This window comes from Elephantulus edwardii, unplaced genomic scaffold (assembly GCF_000299155.1).
Source record: "Elephantulus edwardii isolate Elephantulus edwardi_28Jun2011 unplaced genomic scaffold, EleEdw1.0 scaffold00152, whole genome shotgun sequence".
Taxonomy (NCBI): Eukaryota; Metazoa; Chordata; class Mammalia; order Macroscelidea; family Macroscelididae; genus Elephantulus; species Elephantulus edwardii.
Genome location: NW_006399902.1, coordinates 696,513 through 721,537, shown reverse-complemented (window position 1 = coordinate 721,537; position 25,025 = coordinate 696,513). Strand labels below are relative to the sequence as shown.

At 49.3% G+C, this 25,025-nt stretch overlaps 1 protein-coding gene across 4 annotated transcripts in view; it reads right to left on the bottom strand.

Moving 5' to 3' along the window:
* PTPRU (protein tyrosine phosphatase, receptor type, U) overlaps nt 1-25,025 on the bottom strand; it is a 97,540-nt gene that overhangs the window by 71,187 nt on the left and 1,328 nt on the right. For all 4 annotated transcript variants that reach the window (XM_006894925.1, XM_006894926.1, XM_006894927.1 and 1 more), the window contains exons 2-7: nt 7,576-7,707; nt 4,363-4,634; nt 3,772-3,853; nt 3,544-3,659; nt 1,612-1,786; nt 859-1,152 (exon numbers count right to left, since the gene is read on the bottom strand). In XM_006894925.1, coding sequence (XP_006894987.1) covers nt 859-1,152; nt 1,612-1,786; nt 3,544-3,659; nt 3,772-3,853; nt 4,363-4,634; nt 7,576-7,707 — 1,071 coding nt within the window. The remainder of the gene's footprint in view (nt 1-858; nt 1,153-1,611; nt 1,787-3,543; nt 3,660-3,771; nt 3,854-4,362; nt 4,635-7,575; nt 7,708-25,025) is intronic.

Genomic DNA, 25,025 nt, shown 5'->3' with positions numbered 1-25,025 from the left:
GCTGGTAAATTCGAACTGCATGCCTTTGGGTTGGCAGAGCAAGCCCTCACTAGAGCCCCCAGAGCTCCCTATTACACCACCAGGGCTCCTGACGATTACACCATAGTTTTAAAAAGTCACCATTGAAGGAAACAAAGGTAAATAGCATAAAACACTTCGCAATATCTTTTTCTTTACAAATGCAGTGAATATAAAATTATCTCAGTAGAAATTCTAAAAAAAAACAAAAAACAAAAAAACCTAAACCACAGAGTAAGAAACTTTTTCTGTCCTCAATTTTTCTTCCGATTAAATAATCTCTGGAGCAGATGTGTCTACATTCCTAACAGCTGCTTCGCTTTGCCGTTTTAAACCATGCCCTTGCAGATAAAAGAATCCAGCTAAATTTGCTAACACATTTTTACTTGATGATGTTTTGTTGCTTATTTTAACCAGGTGGTATAACGTAAGATTAAGAACACAGATTTTGGAAGTAGATCATCCTGGCTCCATATCCAGCTCTGACCTTGGGCTAGTTAACTTAAAGTTTGGCTGCACCTCCATTCTTTCACCTGTAAAATGGGTATAATGAGTGGACCCACTTCACAGTGTTATGAATTTTAAATCAAGAAGTGTGTGAGAAAGAGGGGGGTGTGCACGCACGTGTGTGTATTCACACATATGTTTAACAGTGTCTGCCACAAAGTGACAGCTATTATTATCTCTGCCATAAAAAGAATTAATCATTACACCTTAAAAAGTTTAGAAAAGCAAGTCCAGTGCATACTGGTAAATTTTCAGCACGTGGCACTTGGCCGTTCCTTGCACTGAGCAGACAACCCAGCATCCACATGAGGCAGGGGCATCTGCAGCACTCACCTGCACATTTCGTGCGACTGATGAGGGGTGGCCCTGGGCGGCCAGTGCCACCGTCGCCGGGGCGTGTCAGCAGTACACTAATCTCGTACTCGGTGTCTGGGTCGAGGTGCCACAGCTTATAGGTCTGCAGGTTGACTGCGTGCACCTCGGCCCACGGGCCACGCGACATCCGGTACTCGATCTCCTTGCGCACGATTGGCCCGTCCCCGATGATGGAGTTGGTGTTGAGCTGGATGATGAGGTAAGTGGGGCCAGCACGCAGCAGCTGCGGAGGTGCAATGGGGGTGGGGGGTTCTGCGAAGAGACGCAGACGGGGTACAAAGGAGCAGGCAGATGCCAGTGTGAGACCCTGACTCCTAATTTCACACACCTACCAAATTCCCAAGAGTCCTCTCTGTCCTTCCAACTCCCTCAGGCAGCCACCAAGCTCTGGACCAGACCATCTCTCTCCTGCCCCTAGCAGGGCCCTGAAAGGTAGCCAGTTTGAAAGTCTAGTCCCTCGTGCCCTCAGAAGGCCCCCTGTCAGCTTCATCTCTCAAATCCACATTGCTTCCCATCCCCAAGTCTCACACTCCTCAGGTGGGCTGCAAACTCCCTTCTGTCAACCTCATGGACCCACAAACAGATGCCCCCCACCTCATCTCAATCTCACCCTAACCCCGTCCCCTCCTTAGTCTCTGCCCCTCAGTTAGAACCCACAGGCCAGACTCAGTCCACAGTCCACCTGCCCTGCGCTGGCATCAGCTCACTGACCCTTGACGATGAGCTCCGCAAAGTTGGAGACGCCAGCGCCACGTGGAGCCTGGGACACACAGCGATACAGGTCCTGCTCTTCACGACCCACAGCAGTCAGTGGGAAGGTGGCCAGGAAGCGCCGGTGGCTGATGTGCCGGACCCCAGCTGCAGGCACCATCACACCGCTCTGACGCTAAGGGGAGAAGCAGAGTGACAGGGAGAGGAGGGCCTCAGACTAAGGAGTCCTGCCCACTCTGAGCTGAGCAAGGGTGATAACAGCCTTGGCCTCGCTTAGCCATCTCTAACAGAGGGCATAAGGTATTCTTGGCTGATTAAGAGAAGGTAGTTGCTCTAACTTTGGCAGGAGAGGAATTAAGGGATCCTAGTGGCATGGAACTCTCAAGAGTACTGAAGAGCAACAATGTCAGGCTGGAGAATAAGTGCGCCTGATCCAGGCTATAGTCTTCGCAATTACGTGCTATGCATTGGAGAGTTGGACAGTGAATAGGGTTGATAGAAAGATAATTGATGCCTTTGAGCTGTGGTGTTGGAGAAGAGTGTTGAATATACCATGGACTGCTAGGAGAACAAACAGATTTGTCCTGGAGAGGTTGAAGCCAAAATGCTCCTTGGAGTCAAGGATTCTGAAGCTTCATCTAATATACTTTGGGCATGCTGCAAGGAGGGACTGGTCCTTGGAGAGGGACATCATGTTTGGAAGAGTAGAGGGACGGTGCAGGAGAGGAAGACCCTCAATGAGATGGATCGATTCTGTGATTGGGGTGGTGGGAGTGAGTGTTTCAGAGACGGTGAGGTTGGTACAGGATAGAGCAGGGTTTAGGGGTCTTGTACATAGGGTGGCCATGAGTCACAAGCAACTCGACAGCACATAACAACAACAGTGGCATGGAAGGTTGACAGAAGAATTGATGTCTTTGACCTGTGGTACTGGAGAAGAGTACTGAATATCCTGTGGACTGCCAAGAGAACAAATAGATATATCTTGGAGAAAGTGCAACCGGAGTACTCCTTGGAGGCAAGGATAACAAAGGTCCATCTCACATACTTTAGGCAAGTTTCTAGGAGAGGCTAGTCCTTGAAGAAGTACATCATGATTGGTGAGGTTGAGGGATTGTGAAAGAGAGGGAGACCATCAACCAAATGAACTGGCACAGTGACTGAAGCAATGGACAAGTGTGTCAGAGGTTGTGAGGATGGCACAGTAGAGGACAGGGTTCATATCTGTTGTTTTAGGGTCACTATGAGCCATACTCAACTACAGCAGCAACAATGGCATGCTAAGGGAGCTCCAGTGTCCTAGTGATAAGAAGCTGAGCTTCAATATCAAAGGCACGCAGTTCTAATTCTGCTGCTCCTTCAGAGAAGGATGGGAAATCTCCTGTGCAATTTACTCCCTCTGAAAACCCACTGGAGAGTCAACTATGAGTCAGTTCTAATTCAACTGGCACCTAACAGTGGCATGCTAGGGAAAGTGGAGGGTCCACTAAAGAGAGGAAGACTCTCAATGAGATGACACTGTGACCATAACAAAGGGTTCAAGTATATCAGAGTTGATGAGGATGGCACAGGATAGGGCCAAGTTCAGATTCATTGTTAACAGAGTCACTAAGCACTGCTGTCCGTAGCACCTAACAACAAAAGTGGGATGCTGTTAGCTTAGTAGGTAAGGAATTGTGCTGCCTTCAGAGACATGCAGTTTGAATCCACCAGCTGATTCTGCAGGAGATAGATGCAAATCTCCTCCCATGTCAGTTTTGACTTCGTGGCAACAAGTTGAGTTTTAAGTTACACTCTACCCTGGGTGAAAGGGGTACAGTGGAGCCATAGGGCTCACAAGTGAAGGGAGAGCCCAGACACACATATATGTGCATAAATGTTGGAAAATAAAGACCCCAGAAACCCTCTGGACCAAGGTCCTCACCCGCCTACCTGCAGGAGGAAGCGCTCTGCCTCTGCTGCCCGGCCAGCCGCCATGCACTGGAACGAGGCATTCTGGCCAGCATTGACCTCCACATCACCCAGGCGGGAAAAGTGTGGGGCTTTTGCTGCAGGAATTAAAAAAAAAATGAGCTGTGAGCTGGGCCTGCACCTCCTGCAGACAGAAGCGGTGGCCACATGCACCCATCTCCCCTACACCTCTAGAGGGCTGGGACTCACCGCAGGGATAGCTGAGAAGCAGGATGTCATCTAGGCCCATGTAGCCCCTGCGGTCTGGGGAGATGAGGGCCTCAAACAGCACCTGGGGGAGGCGGGAGGGCCCATCATACTGATGTCCCTCCACCCCTGTCTGGTGAGGTGCCCGTAGAACCTGTATTCGCCTCTGCTCCAGCCACATCCTCCTCCAGGTAAGGTCACACGGGCTCTCCCCACTAAGCTAGGAGAGGAGTCAACACCTAGACCTAACATGATCAACACAGAGGTTCCGTCCCAAGCCTAGACCTTCAGGCAGTAAAATTTTTCCCAGTCAGATGAGGTTTCCAATACAGCACTGTTCCAATTTAGCCATGATCCTAGCCAGAAACCATGCTTATTCATAAATGACCCTTGATGCTGAACCTCTAGTCTGGCTTTGGTCACTGAATAATCCAATGCTGACTACAGACTGACCCCTGACCTTGACCACAGATCAACCCCTGATGCTAAACATTGACTAACTCCAACCCCGGTCACTCACTAATCCCCAGCCTCAGGGCTCACATGCTTCCGTACTTCCAACTATAGGCTGACCCCAGACTGAACCCAGCCCACCTGATACTCATTGGGCCAGAAGGTGCTGACGGCCAGCTCAGCCTGGTGCCACTGGCGGCCATGGGATCCGGTCATATTCCAGACAGCGCTTCCCAGGGGGCCCCCATTGACACGCACATAGACACCCAGGGTGCCCGGGCTGTGCCCGTCCCGGCTGTACAGGAAGTAGCTGAACTGCACACAGTGGGTGTCATTCTCGCTCAGGCTCTGGAAGATGATATGGGCTCGCTGACCTGGGCTGTGCTGGGAAGCATTGACCATCAAGTAGGAGCCTGGAAAGACAATAGGAAGAGGGAGGATTGGAGGAGGCTGAGAGAGGTCCAAGGTCGGGTGAGCACTAAAGAAATGGACAGAAATTAAGGACCAGTCCCTTGTGGAATCAGGGATTCTGAGCTCAAATCTAAGCTATGACTTGCTGGGTAAGTCCCTTCATTTTTCAAGGCTACATTCCCAAAGGAGGGAATTGGAACAAGAAAACACGCGCGCACACACACACATATCTATCAAAACCATTCCATGGTTCCTCATCACCTAAACAATCAGTCCAAGTTCATGCCCTGCTGATCCCCAGCCCTCCTCATGCCCTGGGGGTGTTGCTGGGGACAGAAGTCAAGAGCGTAGTATATAATTGGCCCTCAAAGGCCACTTCTTTAAAAGTCTCCCCTTGTATTCTACAGCTTCTCTCCCAGCCCTTGGTTCGCTAATAAAGTGCATATGATGCCAGCACACTCTGAATGGAAGCTGAATAAGAGTGTAGAACAGAGACTGAAAGGATCCAGCTTCCCTTCTAGCCCTGACCTCCAGGGAGTCTAAATTCCAGGGAAACAAATTCTCTTCCATTCCACCCAGGAGAACAACAGGCCTTCCCTTTCCCCAGAGACCCAGGCTGTATGCCTGCAAGGAGCTGGGGAGTAAGACTCCTCAGAGCGGCCGCTGGATCCTGGCTTCCCTACCGGAGGATGCCGGCCCCAGCAGCTGCCACGAGGTAGCTTCAGTCACCCAGCAATGCCGCCTCTTGGGCTTGGCTGCCAGCCAACACAAGCTCATTCAGATCCCAAACCACGAGGCTCCCCGCTCTGGGAGGACTCCCTGGGGACTCCAGGGCTGCTGGAGGGGATCTCATTCATCTCTGTGAGCCAGGAACCATGTGAAGGCTGCTCCTGGATCGGTCTTGGTGGGATGAGAGTAAATCCTGGAAGTAGCACATAGGAGCCCCAACAGAGCCCTCCCTCCTTCCACCTCTTCTCCCAGGAAGCAGCTGTATGGACCTTTCTCCCCCTTCCCGGCTCACTTTGTTCTTGCCTCTTCCTCCTGGTTCCTCTGCCTCTCTTCTTCCCTAGGTTTTTCTCCCATTCTCCCAATTTCTTCTTCTCTTTCATTTACTCCCTTGTCCCTTCTCTCTTCTGTCTCCTCTCTTTGTCCTGGGTCTGAATCTCCCTCCTGGCATGCCTCCCCTAGAATGTACATACTAAAAGAGCATAGACTATGTTCATCGTGTTCAGCTGTACATCCCCAGCATTTAGCCCAAGGCCCTTACTAAATAAATACTACATTGCTCTTTCTGGTGGAGTATGTTACAAAGCCCATATATGGGAATCAGAGGTGAATTCAAAATTTGGTTCATGGTACCTGGGGATATGGAGATGGATCCTACCATGCTGAGGACCTTTACAGATCACACTCAGACAAGTTCAACTCTGGTATCTGCTTGTACAGAGGTCAAAGAGGAGCTGAGAGCCCCGTGGGGACAGAGATGAATGTCCCACAGAGCGCACAGCTTGAACAAGCACAGAAGGAACAGGCAGGGAGGTCTTCAGGAGGCAGAACTAGAAATGGGAGATGTGGGGTGGAGTCCAGCAGATCTTAGAGAGCTCCTTTCCTGAGGACTTCAAGTCCTAGTCCCAGCACTAGCTGGACCTTTGATGTCCCCCACTTCCTACACCCTGACAACAGGTAATATCTCTGCCATGCTGTGAGCTAAGCCAGGAAAAGTTGTGGCCCATCACTATGACAGGGTGGTGAGGGAGTCCATAAATTGTCACTTGCTGGGGTTCTCACATTATGCTATGCCCTCTAACCATCTTTATCAGGAACAAAACTAATAATGGTTGACAATATGATTGCAATAATGGGCTTTGCATGGTGTGGATTGTAAGGAGGGTACAGAATGGGGCAAGGTTCAGATCTGTTGTTCACAGGGTCACTAGAGTCCTAATCAACATGACACCTTACAGAAACAACTGTTCTATCCTTTTCTTATTTCCCAATTAATTCTGAAACCAGGCAGCAAAGAGAGGTGCTGGTTTCAGAGATTTTCAAAGATCTCAAACAATAGAACAACTAAACATTAATTGAGCCGCTACACTCTTCACCTATGCTATGTACTTAATAGATATTATCTATTAATCCTATCTAACAGTATTGGATGTTGTTGTTTTTGTTGTTGTATGTTCAAGTTGACTATGACTCATAATGACCCTCTGAACAATAGCTCTGAACCCTGCCCAATCCTGAGCCAATCTCACTGTCTCCGATACACTTGTCCCCATTACTACACTCACTGTGTCAATCCATCTCATTCAGGGCCTTCCTCTCCTACACTGACCCTCCACCCTTCCAAGCATGATGTTTTTCTCCAGGAACTGGCCGCTCCTGGCAACATGCCCAAAGTATGCGGGACAGAGTTTCAAAATCCTTGGCTTTAAAGAACAACTTTATTTCACTCTCTACAGGACAGAGAGACCTATTTGTTATCTTAGCAGTCCAAGGTATGTTCAATACTTTTCTCCAGCACCACAACTCAAAGGCATCAATTCTTTCTTTGTCATTCTTAGTTATTACCCACCTCTCTGATGCATAGGAAGTAATTGCCTAGAGTAGGCGCACCTTAGTGTCAAGACTGTTATCATTGCTCTTTGGCACTCTCAAGAGGTTCCTGGCAGCAGACTTTCCCATTATGTTCACTCCATCTTAAAGTTATGCAAATGGAGCCACAGAGATGTTAAATGATCTACCCCAGGTCACACAACTGGAAAGGTGATGGAACCAGGATGGAACCCAGGCCTTCATGACTCTAAAGCCAGTGCTCTAGGGAGGCCATTATGTGAATGTGAGGCCAGTCCTAGAACCCACATAAGTATTCTCCTGACTCCCGGCAGGTGTGTAGAATTGTCCCTGGAGGGAAAGGATGGGGGAATGAAGGTGGTGACTCACCATGGGGCAGGTCCACAGGGGTCCGGGTACCAGGGTGGCTCCGCACTTGCTCCCACTGAAAGTCATTGTACTGGGCCTGGCTGTACTCACAGGGCACTCCTGGGTCACTCACCTCCTCAAAGGTACATCCAGCTGTGAAGGCAGGACCTAGTTAGCACAGGCCAGGTGAGGATTGCCAACCAAGGCAGCAACTGAGACTGCCCTCTAGGCTCCCCACCACTGAATCCACCTTTACGCAGGCCCACACTCCTTTCTTCCCTCACCTCAGGCCCTTTTCCAACTATTACCACTCTAACAAACCAACCCCTTAGCCAGCTTTCTCCTTCCACAAAAGCCCTCCCCTCACTGTTCTGTCCTAGACCTCCCCAACTGCGCACTCTCCCAGTAGGACCCCCACTGCTCAACCAGCCATCAGAGACCCTCCCCAATACATACTAGTTATCATTATTACTATATCACTGGGGCTTCACAACTTTCTAAGGTCAGAACTAGAATTTTTCCCATTTAACAGATGAGGAAGCCATGGCCCAAAAAGGCTAAGCGACTTCCGTGAGTTCACACAGCTGGTTAGTGGCAGAGGTGGGGCATCAGCATGACCTCCTGACTTTTTTCCATCACAGTCTTCACACAGAGGCCAGACAGCAGGCACTCTCTTACCCTACTCTGGGCCTGGCATGATTATAAATGTCTTGGTGAGATTCCATCTCACGTACTTCAGGCATGTTATCAAGCTGAGCTAGTCTTTGGAAAAGGACATCATGCTTGGCAAAGCCAGCAAAGGAAAGGCCCTCAGTAAGATGGATTAATACTGTGACTGCAACATTTAACTTGAGCACAAAGGAGATTGTGAGGCTGGCATCGGATCAGGCAAGGTTTCTAATAGACAGGGTCACTATGAGTTGGAGTCAACTAGAAAACACTAACAGAAGCAACAATAACAACCCAGCCTGACAATCCCTCCTTAGGAAGACAACAATCACCTCCAATCATCTCGTGCTCACAAGGAGCCAGACACAGCACTTAAAGTTATAATGCACCATCTCCTTTGGGCCTCACCTCCTGGGGTAGGCACCACTTTATTCCCATTGGAGAGACGAGCTTAGGGGATTCAATCATTTGCCCAAAGTCATCTCCCTGCAGGGATGTGGAACATAAAAATACAATCATATGCGGACTAGACACATATATAACCACAGGAGGTAAGCCCTTGTGAGTCAGAATCAGTATTTACTAATATTACAGATCAAATGGGGAGGAAAGGAGTGCTGAAATATATGTGAATCCTCTGAAAGATAATGAGAACCATATGTCTCAGCTTGTTCATCAACACCCTACAAACCTGAGAATACCACAGCAAACCAGCCCCCTGCACTCACCCCAAACCTTAACACTTGAGTAGGCTTGACTCCTGAGGGGCCCAGGAAAACAAGTGAGCCAGTAGCAAAGAAGCAGACACAGGTCACGCTATACCCAGTCCTGGGTGTGTGCCAAGTACTGATAGTTCTCCCATTTAACAGATGAGGTGACTGAGACGTGAAGGCGTGAAGGAATTCACCCACATCTAACATAGCCGATAAACTTTGAAGTCATAAGGCCCTGAGATTAAATATTGGCCCTGCAGTCTATCAACTCCTATGATCATCAGCAAGTCTCTTCACCCTCCTGAGCCTCAATTTGCCCATCTATGAAGTGGGGTAATTGAGGCTAAATTCAGTAATCTGTTTCACACAATAACTGGGACACAGTAAGCATTCAAGAAATGCAGTTCTTACTAAGTGCCCCTTGAGTTGACAGATGTCACAAAGGCACGATTTGAATCCATGTAAAAACCAAAGCCTTCAATACAAGAAGGAAACAAAGTGAGCTGCTTCTCGGGCTCAAGATGAGATGGAGAGGTGAACAGACAGTCATTGAGGGGTGAGTGCCAGGTCCTATGCTAGGCACCTGCTTATACAGCAAGGGACCCCTTTTAGGAGATTCCATCTCTAACAACTACTTCTCTGAGTTGTCATGTGGACAGTGCAAAGTAACATGCAGTAATTAGTCCAGTCAAGCCAGCCACAAAGAAGGCAATCACCATTCTCGGGGTCTCCTTCTCCCTTTTCTGGGCCCTGTCAGAATGTGAAATGTGAGGGGTGGGCCGAGGCTGGCACCAAACAGTGGGATGGAGACTCTATCCACGACCAGGACAGGACCCTGGCTGAGCTCTTTGCTTCTTTGTTTGAAAAGCTATGGTTAGCATCATGCCCAGTGGCCTGTGGGAGGAGAGTGTTAACCCATCTGTGCTGAGAGGGCCTCAGCTTTCCCACTGGGAAGTGACCCACAGCACAGAGAGGCAACATAGCCAGTGGGGACGGTCAAGGAGGGCTTCCTGGAGAAGGGGCAAGGCTGACCGCAGCCTGAGCTGGGCACCCCTTGAGGGTCTTCAGTAAGGCCTCCCTGAAGCAGAGGGATTGTCAGCAAAAGCAGCACAAGACCTGGAGTGGGGCTCTGGTCCTTCTTGTTCTCATGCGAGTGACAAGGCCGTTGTCCCAGAAGGTCTCCTCTAGCTGCTCTTTGGCTCCCTTCTTTCCATCCTGGGCCAGGTCACATGACCTGCCAGGCCTCCCAGACTGGCTGACCTGGTAAGACTGACCCAGATTGAGATTGCTGCTCAGAGTGACCTCCAGATGGACTGACACCGGTCACATGATGTCCCAGACTGAGTGACCTCACCCAAGTGACCAGATGACTACTGGACCACTTGACTTTACCCCAAATGGCCACTAACTTGACTGATCTGGTGTCCACCAACCCTAGCCAAAGTGACCTATGACCCAGATCTCTGACTTAGCAACTGATCCCAGCCACATATCCTCTAAGGCGGAATGGGTCTCCAGGCAAAATGGCCTCCTCTCTCTGGTCAGAGTTCAACAAACTAAATACCTTGGGTCTGAGTGGGCCCAACTGACCAATGCCCCAGCTAATCAGCATGATTATCTGTCTGGCTACCCAGCCCAAGTGGGTCAGGCTCAATTCTAGCCACAGCCTGTAGAGTAACAGCTCTGAGGCCAGGCCTCCCAGGAGGTCCCATCCCCATCTCCTTTGCAGTTCATGCTACGATGGTAACAGCCCTCCCAGTACTCTGAAAATCCCCCATCATCTCTGAGCCAAAGGGCTCAGGAGCCACAAGCCCCAAAGCTAAGTCTCAGCTGCTTCTGGGTAAGAACATTACCAGAGTCTGATGTAGGAAACTGGATCAGAATTGGGTTGAGAGCAAGAACGGGAGCTGGGAATCCTTCTCACTTCCATCCACACAGACTCAGGCACAGCACACATACCCCCACCACCAATTTCACCACATCCGCCATGCTCCAGGGAATCTTCACAGCAGTCCAAGGTAAGTACTGTTGACATTTTGCAGATGGAAACAGAGGCACAGAGAAACCAGATTATTTGCCCAAGGTCACACAGCTGCAGAGTGCAAAAGCTGGGGTTTAAACTAGCTATCATTATTCAAGGAGACTTATTAATTGCCATGGAGCCGATTCTGACTCATGTGTGCAGAGTGGAGAGCTCTCCATAGATTTTTCAAGGCTGTGCCCTGTCTTCCAGAGTGCCTCTAGGTGGGTTCGAACTGCCAGCCTTCCAGCTAGTGCTTAACTATTTGTGTCACCAAGGGACTCCTTGAGAAGAATAAGCACTAGCATAAAGAGAGCCCTGACATTCTGCAGGCTGCATGTGCTAATTCCATTCCGTTCAAAGGCTATTTATTCCCTGATACTTAGGACAAAGTGATCCCAGGATGGCATTATAAAAAGCTGGAGGCTGATTAAGACTTTGCCCTGCCCTTGGGGACCTCCCAGTCTGGGAAGAAATGAGAGAAGCAGAGAAGAGTCCAAACCACAGGGGAATGGTGATAATGTGAATTATCAGGGACTAGTCAGGAGGAGGTGGGTGCAAGGGGGCAGGCTTCCCGGAGGAGGTGCATCTGAGCTCAATATGTATGAGTCTCATTTTAATCAAGATGGGGGAAGAGCATTTGAGGCAAAAGGCATTGAAGCAGCAAAAGAAGGCAGTCACACAATTTATGGAGGGCTCAGAGAGGGGCCCAGATTGGCTGAAGCTATAAAAATGAGACTAAAACACTATAAAAGAGGAGTGGATAGGTCTGAGGGCAACAAGGAGACTCAGATGCCAGGGTGAGGATTTGGTGGCATTTCAAATTGAGAAACTGTAGCGGGTGTGTAGGAGGGAAGCATCTAGATGCAGAATCTTGAGAGATACATCCTAAAAGCTGCTGAGGAGGGGGTGTGGCTTCTCCAGAGGGTATTTGCAGGAGCTCCAACCAAGTCACCATAGGATATGGAGTCAGATGCCAGGAATTGCTAAGGAAAGAGAACTCAGCTTGGATTTTTAAAAAAAAAGAAAAAGTATACTCTAATCACACCCAGAAAGATGTACAGTGCCCATACTCAAATGTTCATGTGAGTACTTCCTTCCCCCAGCCTAGTCTAAATCTCGGGGACACAGACTCAGCTGGGCCAGGAAGAAGAAAACTAGGCCCCTTTCTGAGTACCCCATCTCTGCCAGAGCCTCCCTCAGCCCATTATCTGAGGGAGACTAGAGACCTACAACCCAGGACCCCCACTGCCTCCCCCAGTCCCAGCTCAAACTGGCCCAGCTACATTCCTAAACTAATCTCCCCAATCTGGAGGGCGGTTGCCTGAGCAACCGTCAGCCACAATTTGGGAAGGCAGGGGGATGGTTTATCCACATCCGCTAGGCCCTGATGGGGTGACATAAGGGGCAAAGCAACCTCTGGAGGTGGAGCCAGAGGTGGGAGGGAGTCCCCTCGTGTGAGAGTCTCCACACTTCCGTGTGAGAGAGAGAGAGAGAGAGAGAGAGTGTGTGTGTGTGTGTGTGTGTGTGTGTGTGTGTGGAGGGGGGGTAGGGAGGGAGAGAGAGAAGGAAGGAGGGAGGGAGGGAGGGAGAAGCATGGTGTGTGGGTGGTTAGGTGCTTGCACACAATAACAGCTTGACACCAACTTATACACAGTAAACTGGGTGGCAAGAGGCTTGGATCTTACTCCTCCTGAGCCAGTAGGTCTCTGAGTAGCTTTGGGCTGGTGACTTGCACTCTCTGAACCAACTTCTCACTTAAGAAATGAGAGTAGAAAACCCAGCAACCTCTAATGTCACTTTCAACTCTGGGATTCTGATTGTATTTATGTTAGTTTGCATATGAGCAAGACTAACTTGGGGCAGAGATGCAAAGGAGGGAAAGGTATGCAAGGGTGAACGTGGGTGTCTGAAAGGAAGTTGTGTGTGTGAACATACTTATATACAGAGATAAGAGTGTGTGTTCAACTATACGGGTGTGTGCCTACTGTGGAGGTGAGCGTATGGGGTTTAACTGAGGGGAGGGTGTGTGAATGTGTGTGTGTCTGTGTGTGTACCACCCACATGTGTGCATCAAACTCTTCTCACCACCAGACAAGGAAAAGGTGCTCTGTGCCAACTGCCTCCACCACAATGTTTTCTGAAGATCCACAGTAAACAGAACCTGTTTGCAATAAGGTATTTTTTCCTGCTTTGGTTTGTTAATAGAACACCCAGTTTCACCGGCTGGCCTCAGGAGGAACAAAACTTCTCCCAATAAAGAACAAACGTAGGGACTGGGCTCTCAACCAACTCCAGACACAGCCCCAACACTGACCTGGGAAACCAAAGCACAATGCCAGTGACAACCCTGGTCTAGTTCGATCCAAACCACACTCTTGCCCAGGCAGCCCGGGCCAGCCCTGAAACCAATAGTGTCCCCACCCCTGACCACACCTGTCCAAGTCAGCCCTATCTGGTGATCTCCACCACAACTCCAGCTCCTTCTCGGGCTAGCTAAGCCCCAACTCCAATCCTTTAGAGATCTGGGACTCTCTAGCCTTTGAGTCCATCCCATCCTCAAACCCTGTGCACAGTTAACAATTAACACAGGCCAGACTTATTGGCTGACTTCAGCCAGTCTGATCCTGATCAACCCCACCTGGCCTCAAGCACTGTGACTGCAGCTCATTGACCTAGCCCAGCCCCCCTCATTCCTGTCCTTCCTTAGATCATCAACTCCTGACCTACACCAGGGAAGCTCCCAGCCAGAGCCCTGGATAAATGACAAGCAACCAGTTACTAAGAGCAGGGTGGGCAGCTACATGGCCCTCATCTAAACACCCAGCAACAGGGGAACCCCCAGGGTCAGAGCAGAGAAAGAAAGCTGAGTTGGCACCACTCACAAGAGCCAACACAGAGCCCAGCGTCCTGCCAAAGGTGAAAGAAAGCCACCCACACGGTAGCAGAGACTGAAGCCAGACCCACTCCCCATCTCCTTCACCAGTCTGCACTGAGTTAATGGTTGTTATTGCTGTTGTTAGGGGCCATCAGGTCTGCCACAGCCCATAGAGACCCTGTGAACAGCAGATCTGTACCCTGCTCTGTCGTGTGCCACTTTCATCATCTCTGAGTCCACTGTTACGGTCATTTTGTCAATCTTGTGGAGGATCTTCCTATCTTTCAACAGCAGGGTGTATTAGCAGTCTAAGAGGAGCAGTGTTGGTTCAATACTAGAATTCTGAGTCTTCCATGCAGGATATCGGAGTTCAAAATTCCCAGCCAAAACACCTCATGCACAACCACCACCTATTTATCAATGGAAGAGGTTTGAGTATTGCTGTTATTGTTACTGTTGTTGTTGTTGTTGTTGTGTGCCATCAAGTCACCTGCACTTCATATGCAGTTCAAATCCACCAGCTGCTCCACAGGAAATTGTTGGGCAGCCTCCTCTCATGCAATTTACTGCTTCTGGAAACTTGCTGGAGGGTCAGCTATGAGTCGATTCTGACTACAACATTATGCCATTTCAATAAGATAAAGTAAGAAGAAAGGCCTGGGAGTCTACTTCTGAAAACCAGCCCATGAAAACCCTTTGGATCCCAGCTATCTGATCTACAACCTACCATGGGGTAGAGGACAACCATGAGTTGAGGGCTAACTCAATGGCAGCTAAGAACAAGGGGAAGGTCCAGTGTAAATTGGAGGCCACTTAGAGGCAAAGGACCACACGGAGAACTGGGCTGGGTGGAGGTACTGTAGATGAAGAGTACAGAGTTCACGGGCAGTGCAGAAGACTGTATCATACAAAGATGCAGCGCAAACTACAGGGACAGAGGGCTATACACGAAACCTGCACAGTGGGAAGAGCTGTGCTTTGTAAAGGTTACCATGAAGAGAGGAGGCTGTATCGTGTCGTGTGTAGCGTGTCAAGGGTGCACGTGTCCACTGCAGTGCAGCAGCCCCTCACTGAATAGGCTTATGGAGTGCAGGCAAGGAGAGCACACACTGTAGACACACCTCAGGCAGACATCTGGCACAGCACAGCAGGAGTGGTCAGTGCTGTGCCGCAGCCCAGAGGCACCGCGCACCAGTGCAACGCAGTGTATTTAGTGGTGTGCACTGTCCTCCATGCTATGCGATAGGCGTATGGAGGAAAGGCTTGGTGATTCAGTTCAAGCCTGTCAGCTCTTTCTCCACTCCTGACACAAGGTCAGGTTCGTATCAGGCATTCCTAAAGTCTCACTGAAAGACTGTGCCCAGTGCCGGATTGCAGATACAGGAAAGCAAGGATCAGTGTGGTGCAGAAACACAGGTGTGGAAACCCAAAACTCAAGGCAGTGCCAAAATGCGATACAGACACCCAGAGCACTGGGAGTGAGTGGTACGAAATGGAGTGTCCAGGGTGGTAAAATGGTCCTGAAATCCAGCATAATGCATACAATACAGTAGGACCCAGGTAAATGGCAGCACAGGTGTGCTGTAGAGGCAGTGGGAGCAATCCAGGGTAGGGAGCAGGTAAAGTGCTGGGGTACAGGTTAGGTCCTCATAATCGCAGTCCAGTCCTGGAACCCACCAGGGTAGCCCTAAACTGCAGTGTAGAGAGAAAGTTCCTGAGCAGTGGGTGGCATGGAGCAGAGGTGCACTGCAGCAAAGGCAGCAGCACACTGCAGCAAGGATTCTCAATGCAGAGATGTTCAACAGGCGCTGTCAGCAGAAACCTGGAAGGACACAAGCCAATGCCCCAGCAGTAATACAGCAAAAGGCTGGAATGCCACAGGAGGCAGAGGTGCACAGCAGTGGGGCAGGGCAGATCCTGGGAAGGTCCAGATCTAGTGTAGTGCAGTGCAAGGAAGCATGGGAGGGGAAGTGCCATGCAAGGTCCAGGTGCACTGTGCTGGTGCATTGCAAAGGGGGAATGCGAGGGGCTGTGTCACACGCTCAATGCAGTGCAGAGGCCACTGCACTAACGTAGTGCAGTGCACAGAAGCCAGGTAATGCAATGAGGAAACATTGTGATGGAATGCCATCTGTTGGTGCAGTGCAGTGATGCAGTTTGAGGAGCTAGGTCCCAAACTCAAGAGTCCACAAGTCTAATAGAATGTAGACTGCCCAGCAAAGTAATCAGTGTGGAACAGAATGCTTCATCAAGCAAATATTCACAATGGCCGTAGAAAGAAGTACGTAGTCCTGGGCAATAATAATTCAGCATGTGGAACTGTCCAGAAACCCAGGAGAGGTCGCCTTCCCACTGCAACACTGCCTTCCAATAGCCTAATTCGGCAGAGGAGAGACCTGCAAAGATAAATGGCAGTGCAACTGTGCGATGGAGGGAGGTGCAATTGGACAGTGCAGAGACGGAGTGTGTAGAAACTCCAGTGAGTCCACACACACCATGTGATGAAGAATTCTGACGCAGTCATCAGGGTACAGCTGAGATGTAGTGCAAAGCAAGCATATGATGCAGCGGCCCCATTGTGGGATGCTGGATCCAGCGACGTCAGATAGCTCATATCCAGGGCACTACAAATGCTTTTGGAAGGACTGCAAATGCTGGTGATGCACTGGAAGGAAGTGGCGCCCAGACCACCAAAAAAGTCTGTGCCTTCGGCTTGGCCAGGCCGGGCTGGCTCGATGGGTTGGAACCTGAGGCCTTGTCTGCTTCTGGCATCCCACCATCCTGCCCCTCACACTCAACATCTTCCACCCCAGTGACTCTGCAAGGGCACAGCAGGAAGTCACTGCCACCCTGGGGACAGGCAGCCCAGAACTGAACACATTGTCCAGGTATTTATATCTGAGCAGGGCCCTAGCTCGCTGGCAGGCAAATAATGCATTGGGATTCTGCTGAAAAGCTTTTGGACAATTAAAGCACATCCCCTGGCCCCCAGCCCAGGCCAGGTCAGCACAGGGCAGGACAGTGGAGTCAGAGAGGATGACCTACTGGATCAGGCACAGGGTGAGAGGGGAGGGGGGTCAACAAGGGAGACAGTTGATGAGGGCAGCCAGATCCAACCAATACGGCCAGTCACCCCAAGTCTCTCACCAACGCTCCTAACCCAGACTTCATCAGAGGCTACGAACAGTTATCAAATCACACCAAATGCATGTACATGTCCACCTCCCATGAAAACTCAAAACCAAACTGTTAACATCAAGTCAAAAGAACTGCCCCAGAGGCTTTGCAAGGCTGTAACTTGTTATGGAAGCCAACTGCCACATCTTTCTCTCACAGAGCCGCTGATGAGTTCAGACCACATACCTTTCAGTTAGCAGATATTAACTAATCACTGTGTCACCAGGGTTCCCTAAAATGTACAATAATGGTTAATACCCACACAGTACTTAGTGTGTTCTAAACTACATATGCAAATATGTAAAATATCGATCCATGGCCACCACCTAAAGCAAGTTCTATTATTCTCCCCATTTCACAGAGGAGAAAACGGAGGCTCAGAGCAGTTAAGTAATTTGCCCAAAGCTTTGTATGACTGGCAAGTGGGGAAGCCAGGATTAGAACCCACGTAGTCTGGCTCCTGAGTCCATGCCCTTAACCATAACAATTTAGATACAAAGTTATACTTACACACTTGCACAACTGCAGTAGTGTGCAGATACACGCATGTGTGCACATATTCTGAGTGGTGTATTTTCCATTGTCTCAACCGAGACCCACTTAGCCTATCCAAATAGGTTTCTAACACCACTCAATTGTCCCACATCCCTTGTTCTCTCCAGCCCCATCTGTCCTCAACCTCCAGTTGTTCCCCTATGCCAGCTGTCTCCTCATCCCCTAGCTGTCGCTCAAGATGCCAGTTGTCCACAATCCACAGCTGTTACTTCATCCTGCACTGCCCCCACCTCACTGACCTCCAGATAGATACTTCCATTCTCCAGCTACATCTCCATCCTCAGTTGTCTCCCACACCCCTGGTAGCCTCCATGCCCCTGCTGTCACCTTATGTGACCTTGCCTAACAAATACCGCCATCACATTTCTTCCCACTTTCCGCATTGCTCCCCTAGCTTCTGTCCTCAAACTCCAAAACTTCAGGCAGTCCCCATAAAGCTCTGCTCTCCTCTCCCCTTCTGATTTATAACTGTGTCTGGGAGTTCTGCACCCTGGGAATCTTCTAAGAACTCTAGGGTCATCTAGTAACAGTTTCCTCTGAGTTGTCCAGCTCAGGGGTCCTCCCCCATTCATCCTACAAGCAATGGCAGCTCCCACCCAAACCCTGCTGAAGAGTCAAAGTGCCCACAGCTACCCTCAGCTCCATCCCTCCAACTTTTTCCTGTTTCCAGGTTTCACGCCAAGACCAACACTTACTGAACACCAACCAGATGCAAGATCCCAGAGGCACAAAAACAACCAAGACCTAGTCCAACCCTCAGGAAGCCCTTGGCATGCAAATAAGCTCAATGATGCATGTTTATTATGGGAGAAAACTGACCAATCACGCCCAGAGGGCACTGGACTCCTCTGGGGGCTTGGCAAGTAAGCAGACTTCACAATTGAGAGGGAGATGGGGAGCTCTCAGCTTGGGGCTCAGTGTGTACAAGAGTTCAGAGGGAGGAAAGGATGTAACAGGTTCTGGAATTAGAAAGTCATCTTGTGACTCCAGATCACGAAGTGAGTGAAGGAGAGTGGAGTCCAGGCTTTTACATAAGGCTGTTGTAGAAAGCTAGGGCTGATCTGCGCAGGAACTCAACTGCAATCTCAAGGTTTAGGTTGTATCCCGTGGATGCAGGGGCATTTCAGCTGAGTACAAGAAAGAAAGTCCATTCTGTACACTTCACAGTGGTAGGATTGGAAAGCAAAAGGCTGATAGCAGAATGGAGAACAAAGAGGGAGCTGCTACCCTAGTCCAGGCAGCTGGAAGAGCACTGCTATGGTTTGTTATGTCCTGTTGAGTCAACACTGCAATAATCTAGGCAATAATGGAGCTGAGGAGACCAGGACATGAATTCAACAAAACATCCCTGGTGAATGATAGCCCATCCAAATCAGTACCAGTTCCTACAGTGGCCAAGTCTCAACAAAGACGCTGCAAGTCTCAACCTCTGGACAAGCACTGGCAACAGACCATTCGATGATGATAGAAATCCTCTCCACTGTCCCGTCCAACAGGGCAGCCACTGGACACAAGAGATTTTTGAAGACTTCAAACCTGGCTAGTGCAATTGAGGAACTGAATTTTTATTTATATTTAGAATTAAATAGCCACACGAGGCTAAATGTCCATTAGATTATGGAATGCTGGTATACAACATTTCCATCATTGTAAAAAATTCTATGGGGTAATACAACTCTACACTGATTAGTCTTTTCTCTATGCTCCTAATCATGGAGGAAAAGGAACATCTAGGGCCTCCTCCAGAGGCCTGGGGCTTTGAGGTCTGAAGGTAGATCAGATAGCAATACCAGGGAGAAGGGTGGCAGAGGCTGACCTGGCACAGTCCAGCTTCCTGGTTCATAACTGGGCACAGTCACCAGAACACTGTACATGTATAATTTGCTCCTAATTGCACAAACAACCCCAAAAGATACGAGGGTCATAAATTAAATATGTCCCAAAATCTGTGTCTTCAATCATGTTGTCAAAATAACTGGACCATGATTCTCAGAGGTTTGGAAGTGTGTAATGACGTAGCCGCCTTCCCGTAATATAATCTGATGGGATCACCAACCACTTGCAAAGGGATTAGAGTGGGATGCAACCACCTTCCTCAGTCACAGTCCTGAAGCAATGTATAGGGAGCTTCCCTGGGGTGTGGCCTGCACCACCTTTTCTCATTTTTAAAATCATCAAAACTGTTTTCAATTGTGATTTAAGGTAAAGTTTACAAAGCGTTCAACCATTCATATGCATTTTCTTTTGCAACATTTATTATAACACCCATAATGTAATTACATTTTCCCACTTTCTCCAAGTAATTCTCAATTCTATTAATCCTTCTATCCTGCCTCTTCCTGATTTTAGGGCTTCACTCTTTGGTAAATGCTGCTCTTTTGACTTATATAGTTTTTTCTTAGTCTAAGGTGTGAGTGCCTCACTCTGTGGTTGTTTACCTTCTAGGCCTATTGTTTGAATGAAAGTTGAGCTCCTAGGATGACTGACAATCATAATCTCAGGGTTTCCACCAGTCTCTATCAGACCAGTAAGTCTGGCATTTTTTACGCCTCTTAGTTGTTTTTTTTTTTCTATAATTATATTTTATTAATTTTCATAAACATTTACAGAGATTTTGGGCTTCCACTCATTCATTGTTGCACTATTCTCTCTACCCTCCTCCCAGTTTGTTCTTGTCCAAATGCCACAGTGCTTGTCAAAGCCAGTTCTGATTAATCTTCTTTGTCAGTGTATCCTTTGCCATTCCCTATCACTCCTCCCTGAGAGAGACTTCACCCTGAGTCATAAGGAAAAGGGGACGGCGTATTCTCTTAGCTACTTCCTGCTGAAAAGGGACGCTGTGGGTTTCAGGGTGAAGATCTTCTCTCACTACTCTAAAGGGCCCCTTTGGCAGTAGGAAACACATAGACTATTATGGAGATTGATTTTGGAATTCAGATGCACTCTTATTGATTGTGCTTGGCTGTACATGTACATATCCTTCAAGATGTATCATGGGGGTGTTTGTTCCACCTTTACTCTTAAAAGAGACTAAAGAAGAATAAGCAAGCAGAGAAAGACAGACATCGGTATCACTAAGAAAGAAGAGCCAGGAGTAGACTGCATCCTTTGGATCCAGGGTTCTGTACTGGGAACCTGCTAGACAGAGAGGAAGACACGTGGAGATCTCTCCAAAAAACACCAGATCCAAAGATGTTGGAAAGAGACAAGGACCTTCCCTAAAAGTCGGCACAGAAACCTTCCCCCTATAGTTCTGGCACCCTGTATTTGGACCTCTAGCCTCTGAAACAGGGGACCTCTGGTGGTGTAGCCCATAGGAAGTTGTGTTGCTACCTCAAAGGTGGCCTTCTCTGGCAGTTCAAATCCACCAAAGATTCCATGGGAAAAAGATGGACAATCTCCTCCCATGCAATTTACAGGCACCCTAAAACCCACTACAGGGTCAGTTATGAGTCCATTCTGACTCAGTGGCAGTGAGAAAGTTGAGCCTTTTAAACTGTGAATGAACACATTTCTGTTAAAGCAATCCATTGTGATATTTCTAACTAGATACCAGATGACCTCAAAATCTAAATATACAACCAGATACGGCAACACCAAGACTCACAAACACACGGATACTCCCTGTGCAAAACATGAGCATCTTATTCCTGGATTCATGGAACGAATCCCACCCTCAGATACTCCAACACTGGACAGCCCATAGCTAGGCACAACAATGAGACACTCACACTTGAATGCCATCCACGAGCCTCAGGACTCAGAGACATGGGGGTAAAGTCAGAATTTCTGGGATATCCTTATGTTTGAACACCTTGAAACTGAGATGCTGCTTACTCAAGCAGTTCTACATCCAAACCTCAGGAAAGCAAACACCTAGATAACCTAAACTCAGGCTTTCCAATCATTAAGCCAGCTGGTCCCCTCTCAACTGAAACTCAGATTTCAGCACATCTGGGTAGCCAAACCAGATGGGTTGAATACCTAGCAGGTCATATATGTGCAATCGTTATTATAAATATCATTATATGCACATGTTTGTGCAATCATTAACATGCACATGCACACACACACATCCCCCTCTACTCTACCAACATACCAAAAATATACTTGAACACACTGACAGGTGCTGGGCAAACCCTGCTAGCCAGCTCCACAGGTTCTCTCTCTTTCTGTTTCATAAGCAGCCAGGACAGGGATAGGACTCCACCTGCCCACACCAAGATCTGAGACTGAAGATGAGGGAGGTTTTAGAAGAAGTCTCCCTCCCCCACTTTGGAAGCAGAGCCCTCCATCCCTCCAGCTTCCAGAGGACCAGACTGACAGTTGGGGACTGACGCTGTCTTACCAACTGCCAAGCCTCCAGCACAAAAGGCTGGGGTTGGGGGTTGGATGGGCCCAGCCACCTGCTCAGGGAGGAGCAAGAGGGCAATGGGAGACTGCACTCCGAGCCTTGGGGGAGGAGCTGGCAGGCCAGCTCCGCCCCCCCGCCCCGTTTCCTTCTCTCTCTACCAGGGACTTCACCCCCTAACTCACAGCTCCTAGGCGAAACTCCCTTCATGGCCTTTTCACAACACAACATCATCCCCCTGCAGAATTTTCCAGATTCCTGGAGAGAAAACCTATTTCTTTAATCTCTATCTCCAATGGAGTCAGTGCGCCCCCATCTGGCAACTTTAGCTATCAAATTTGACCCATTCAACTCCAGTAATTGTTTTAAACCAAATCTTTTTACTCGGGGTGGCACAGGACCCGCGTCTCATTCTGTTGTACTTATGCCACTGTAAGTCGGACCAACTCAATGGCACCTAATAATAACATAGTTATTCAACACAGTGCAATTGTGCAAGCCAGGTCTTGTGAGGATTCAGAAAACAGACTATCCCTCTCCTCATGGAACTCACAGCCTGGCAATTACAACTGTAATTACAAATGACTACAGTGATATGTAAAAATAAGATCAACAGCGCCTCAAAAAAAAAAAGAAATTCCAGTGTAGGGAATAACAAGGTAGGCTTCAAGGAGGATGTGATGTCTAAAACCTGAATGAGTTCACCAGGGAAAGAGGCAGAGTTAGAGTTCTGAAAGGAGAAGGACACAGCTCGTGCAGAGCCTCAGAGGAGATTCGTGGGTAATGGGCACTTAGGGGCTGTTGGAAGTGCGTTGCCTTGGTGTAAAAGTAAGGGGAGGACTGAAGTTGGACTGGCAGGCAGGGGCTGGGGCAGGTTCCTTGGCCATGGACTTGGCCCTGAAAGCAATGGGAATTCTTTAAAGGTCTTCAAACATTTTAACCCTGCATTTTAGGATGACCTCTACCAGGCAGAGAGAGAAGAAACTGGGGATTTCCTATAGATGAGAAGTGGCTAGGGATGTAGAGAAGGGAGATGGATGAGAGAGGTCCTGAGATAGGTATAAATATAAGATGTAACTGAATACAGGAATGGCACCTCAGAGGGAAGGAGCTAGAAGGAGGAAGAGAGCAGATGCTTCCTACAACTCTAGCTCTTAAAGCCCAGGTCATCCAACAAGCCCAGCTCAACAGAAAAGACGACAGAAGGATGGCTGTGTGACTTGAGCAAGTGAGGTGCCCATCTGGATTTTTCCTGACTGAGGGAGCTGGACAGGATGCTGGTCAGAAACTCAATACCCCTTCCAATACCTGTTCCCCAAGGCTGCTTCCTCTAGTGCCTGCTGGATCCCCTCCCACAGTCCCAGGGAGAAGGGAGGGCGGTCCAGACACGCCATTATTGCTCAACCCAAAGCCACTGGGCAGCCTCTCCCTCATTCCTGCTGTCCACAACTGTAGCCACCAAAGGACAAAGTGAGCTAGAACACAACAAATAAAGTTCTGCCAGGTTTACACGCTTGACAGACATCACAGCCTGCCCATGTCCTGTAGGTATCCAGGAGTTGGGCTGCTTACTCAGACTAAGGTAGAGAGCTCTGGTGGCCTAGTGGTAAGAAGCTGCTTCAGCAATCCAGAAGGCACAAGGTTCAAATTCACTCTCCTCCCATGCAATTAACTGCCTCTGAAAACACCCCAGAGGGGAGGGAGGGTCAACTATGGGTCAACAACAGGGTAGGGGTAACCCTTCCCTTCTACTAAAGGCTCTAAATTACACTCTAATACTAATCTGTAAGTGTACCAGAAGCATTCCCCACCGCACAGCAAGCTGCAGATGGGGAAACAGACTTAGAAGCAACATAGCTTCATCCCAGATCACACGGCAAGTTGCAGAGGCAGAATCCGAGCCCAGGTCTGTAAGATCACAGCCTTTAAGACTCTGTTGTTGTTAGATGCCATCTAGCTGACTATGACTCATAGCGGCCCCATAAATGACAGAAAGATCTGAACCTAGCCCTGTCCCGTGCCACCCTCATTATCTCTGATATATTTGAGACCATTCTTACAGTCACTGTGTCAATCCATCTAATTGAGGATTACCTCTCTTTCATTGTAGCTGCTCTTATACCCCTCCTGTGTTCCTTTACAATAATAATTAATACACCATTACTACCAACGCCTAGATATAGGAGAAAACTGAGGTCTTGGGGTCTGAGTACCAAAACCCAGTTCTTGACAGTTAACAAATTCTTTGTGGCCGGAGTTCAGGATTTGACAAAGTTCGCCAAGTAAAGGATGGGTTGAGGGAGCACAGCGTCCCCACCGGGTTTGATCCGGGGTGGGGGAGGGGACAAAGTTGCTGCAGTGGAAAGGTAGATGGAGGGGGTTCACTTTGTTATCTCCCCGCTAAACCGATGCCCTGAGCGCAGAGTCAGTCGCAAGGGCAATCCTGGGTGCCCGATTCCGAGGTTTGTCCTCGTGGGGTGGGGGGTCGAAGGAAGAGGCGGGGAGCTGGCGGGCGGGAGGAGTCTCTCCACAGCGGAGGCAGCTACGGCACGCGGCTTGGCTCGGAAGTCGGATCCGGGGGTCTTGGGCTAGAGCCGCCCAGCGGGAAAGGGAGTGCTGCGCCCCCAAAGGGGATGGACCGCCATCTCTGCCCCAGGGGAGGGGCTGAGCTCCACTCGACCCCAGAGGCAAGGATCCTGGAGCTCCGACCCTGTAGGGGTTTTCTCAGAGGATGAGGCTAGACACACACACAAACACACACCCAGAGCACGCTCCGATGGGCACACGACTGCACTCACGGTCCGGATACGCACGTTCACATGGGCGATCTCACATACACGTACACATACACACTCGACAAGACACTAGACTTCCAAACACAGCCACGGACAGCGCGATCGCGGCAGACAGCCGCGTGATACACCCACTCACGCGCTCTCACACACACCCATACACACACACGCATACACACACGGCGGTCCCGACCGCGCGAGGCCGCACAAAGTTAGAATCGACCCAGGAAGTGTCCCCGGAGACCCTACGGCCCCCGAGAAGAGACCCGAGCCCTCCAGCGCCCCGACGTCGCAGCCCCGCCTGGGCACAGCCCCC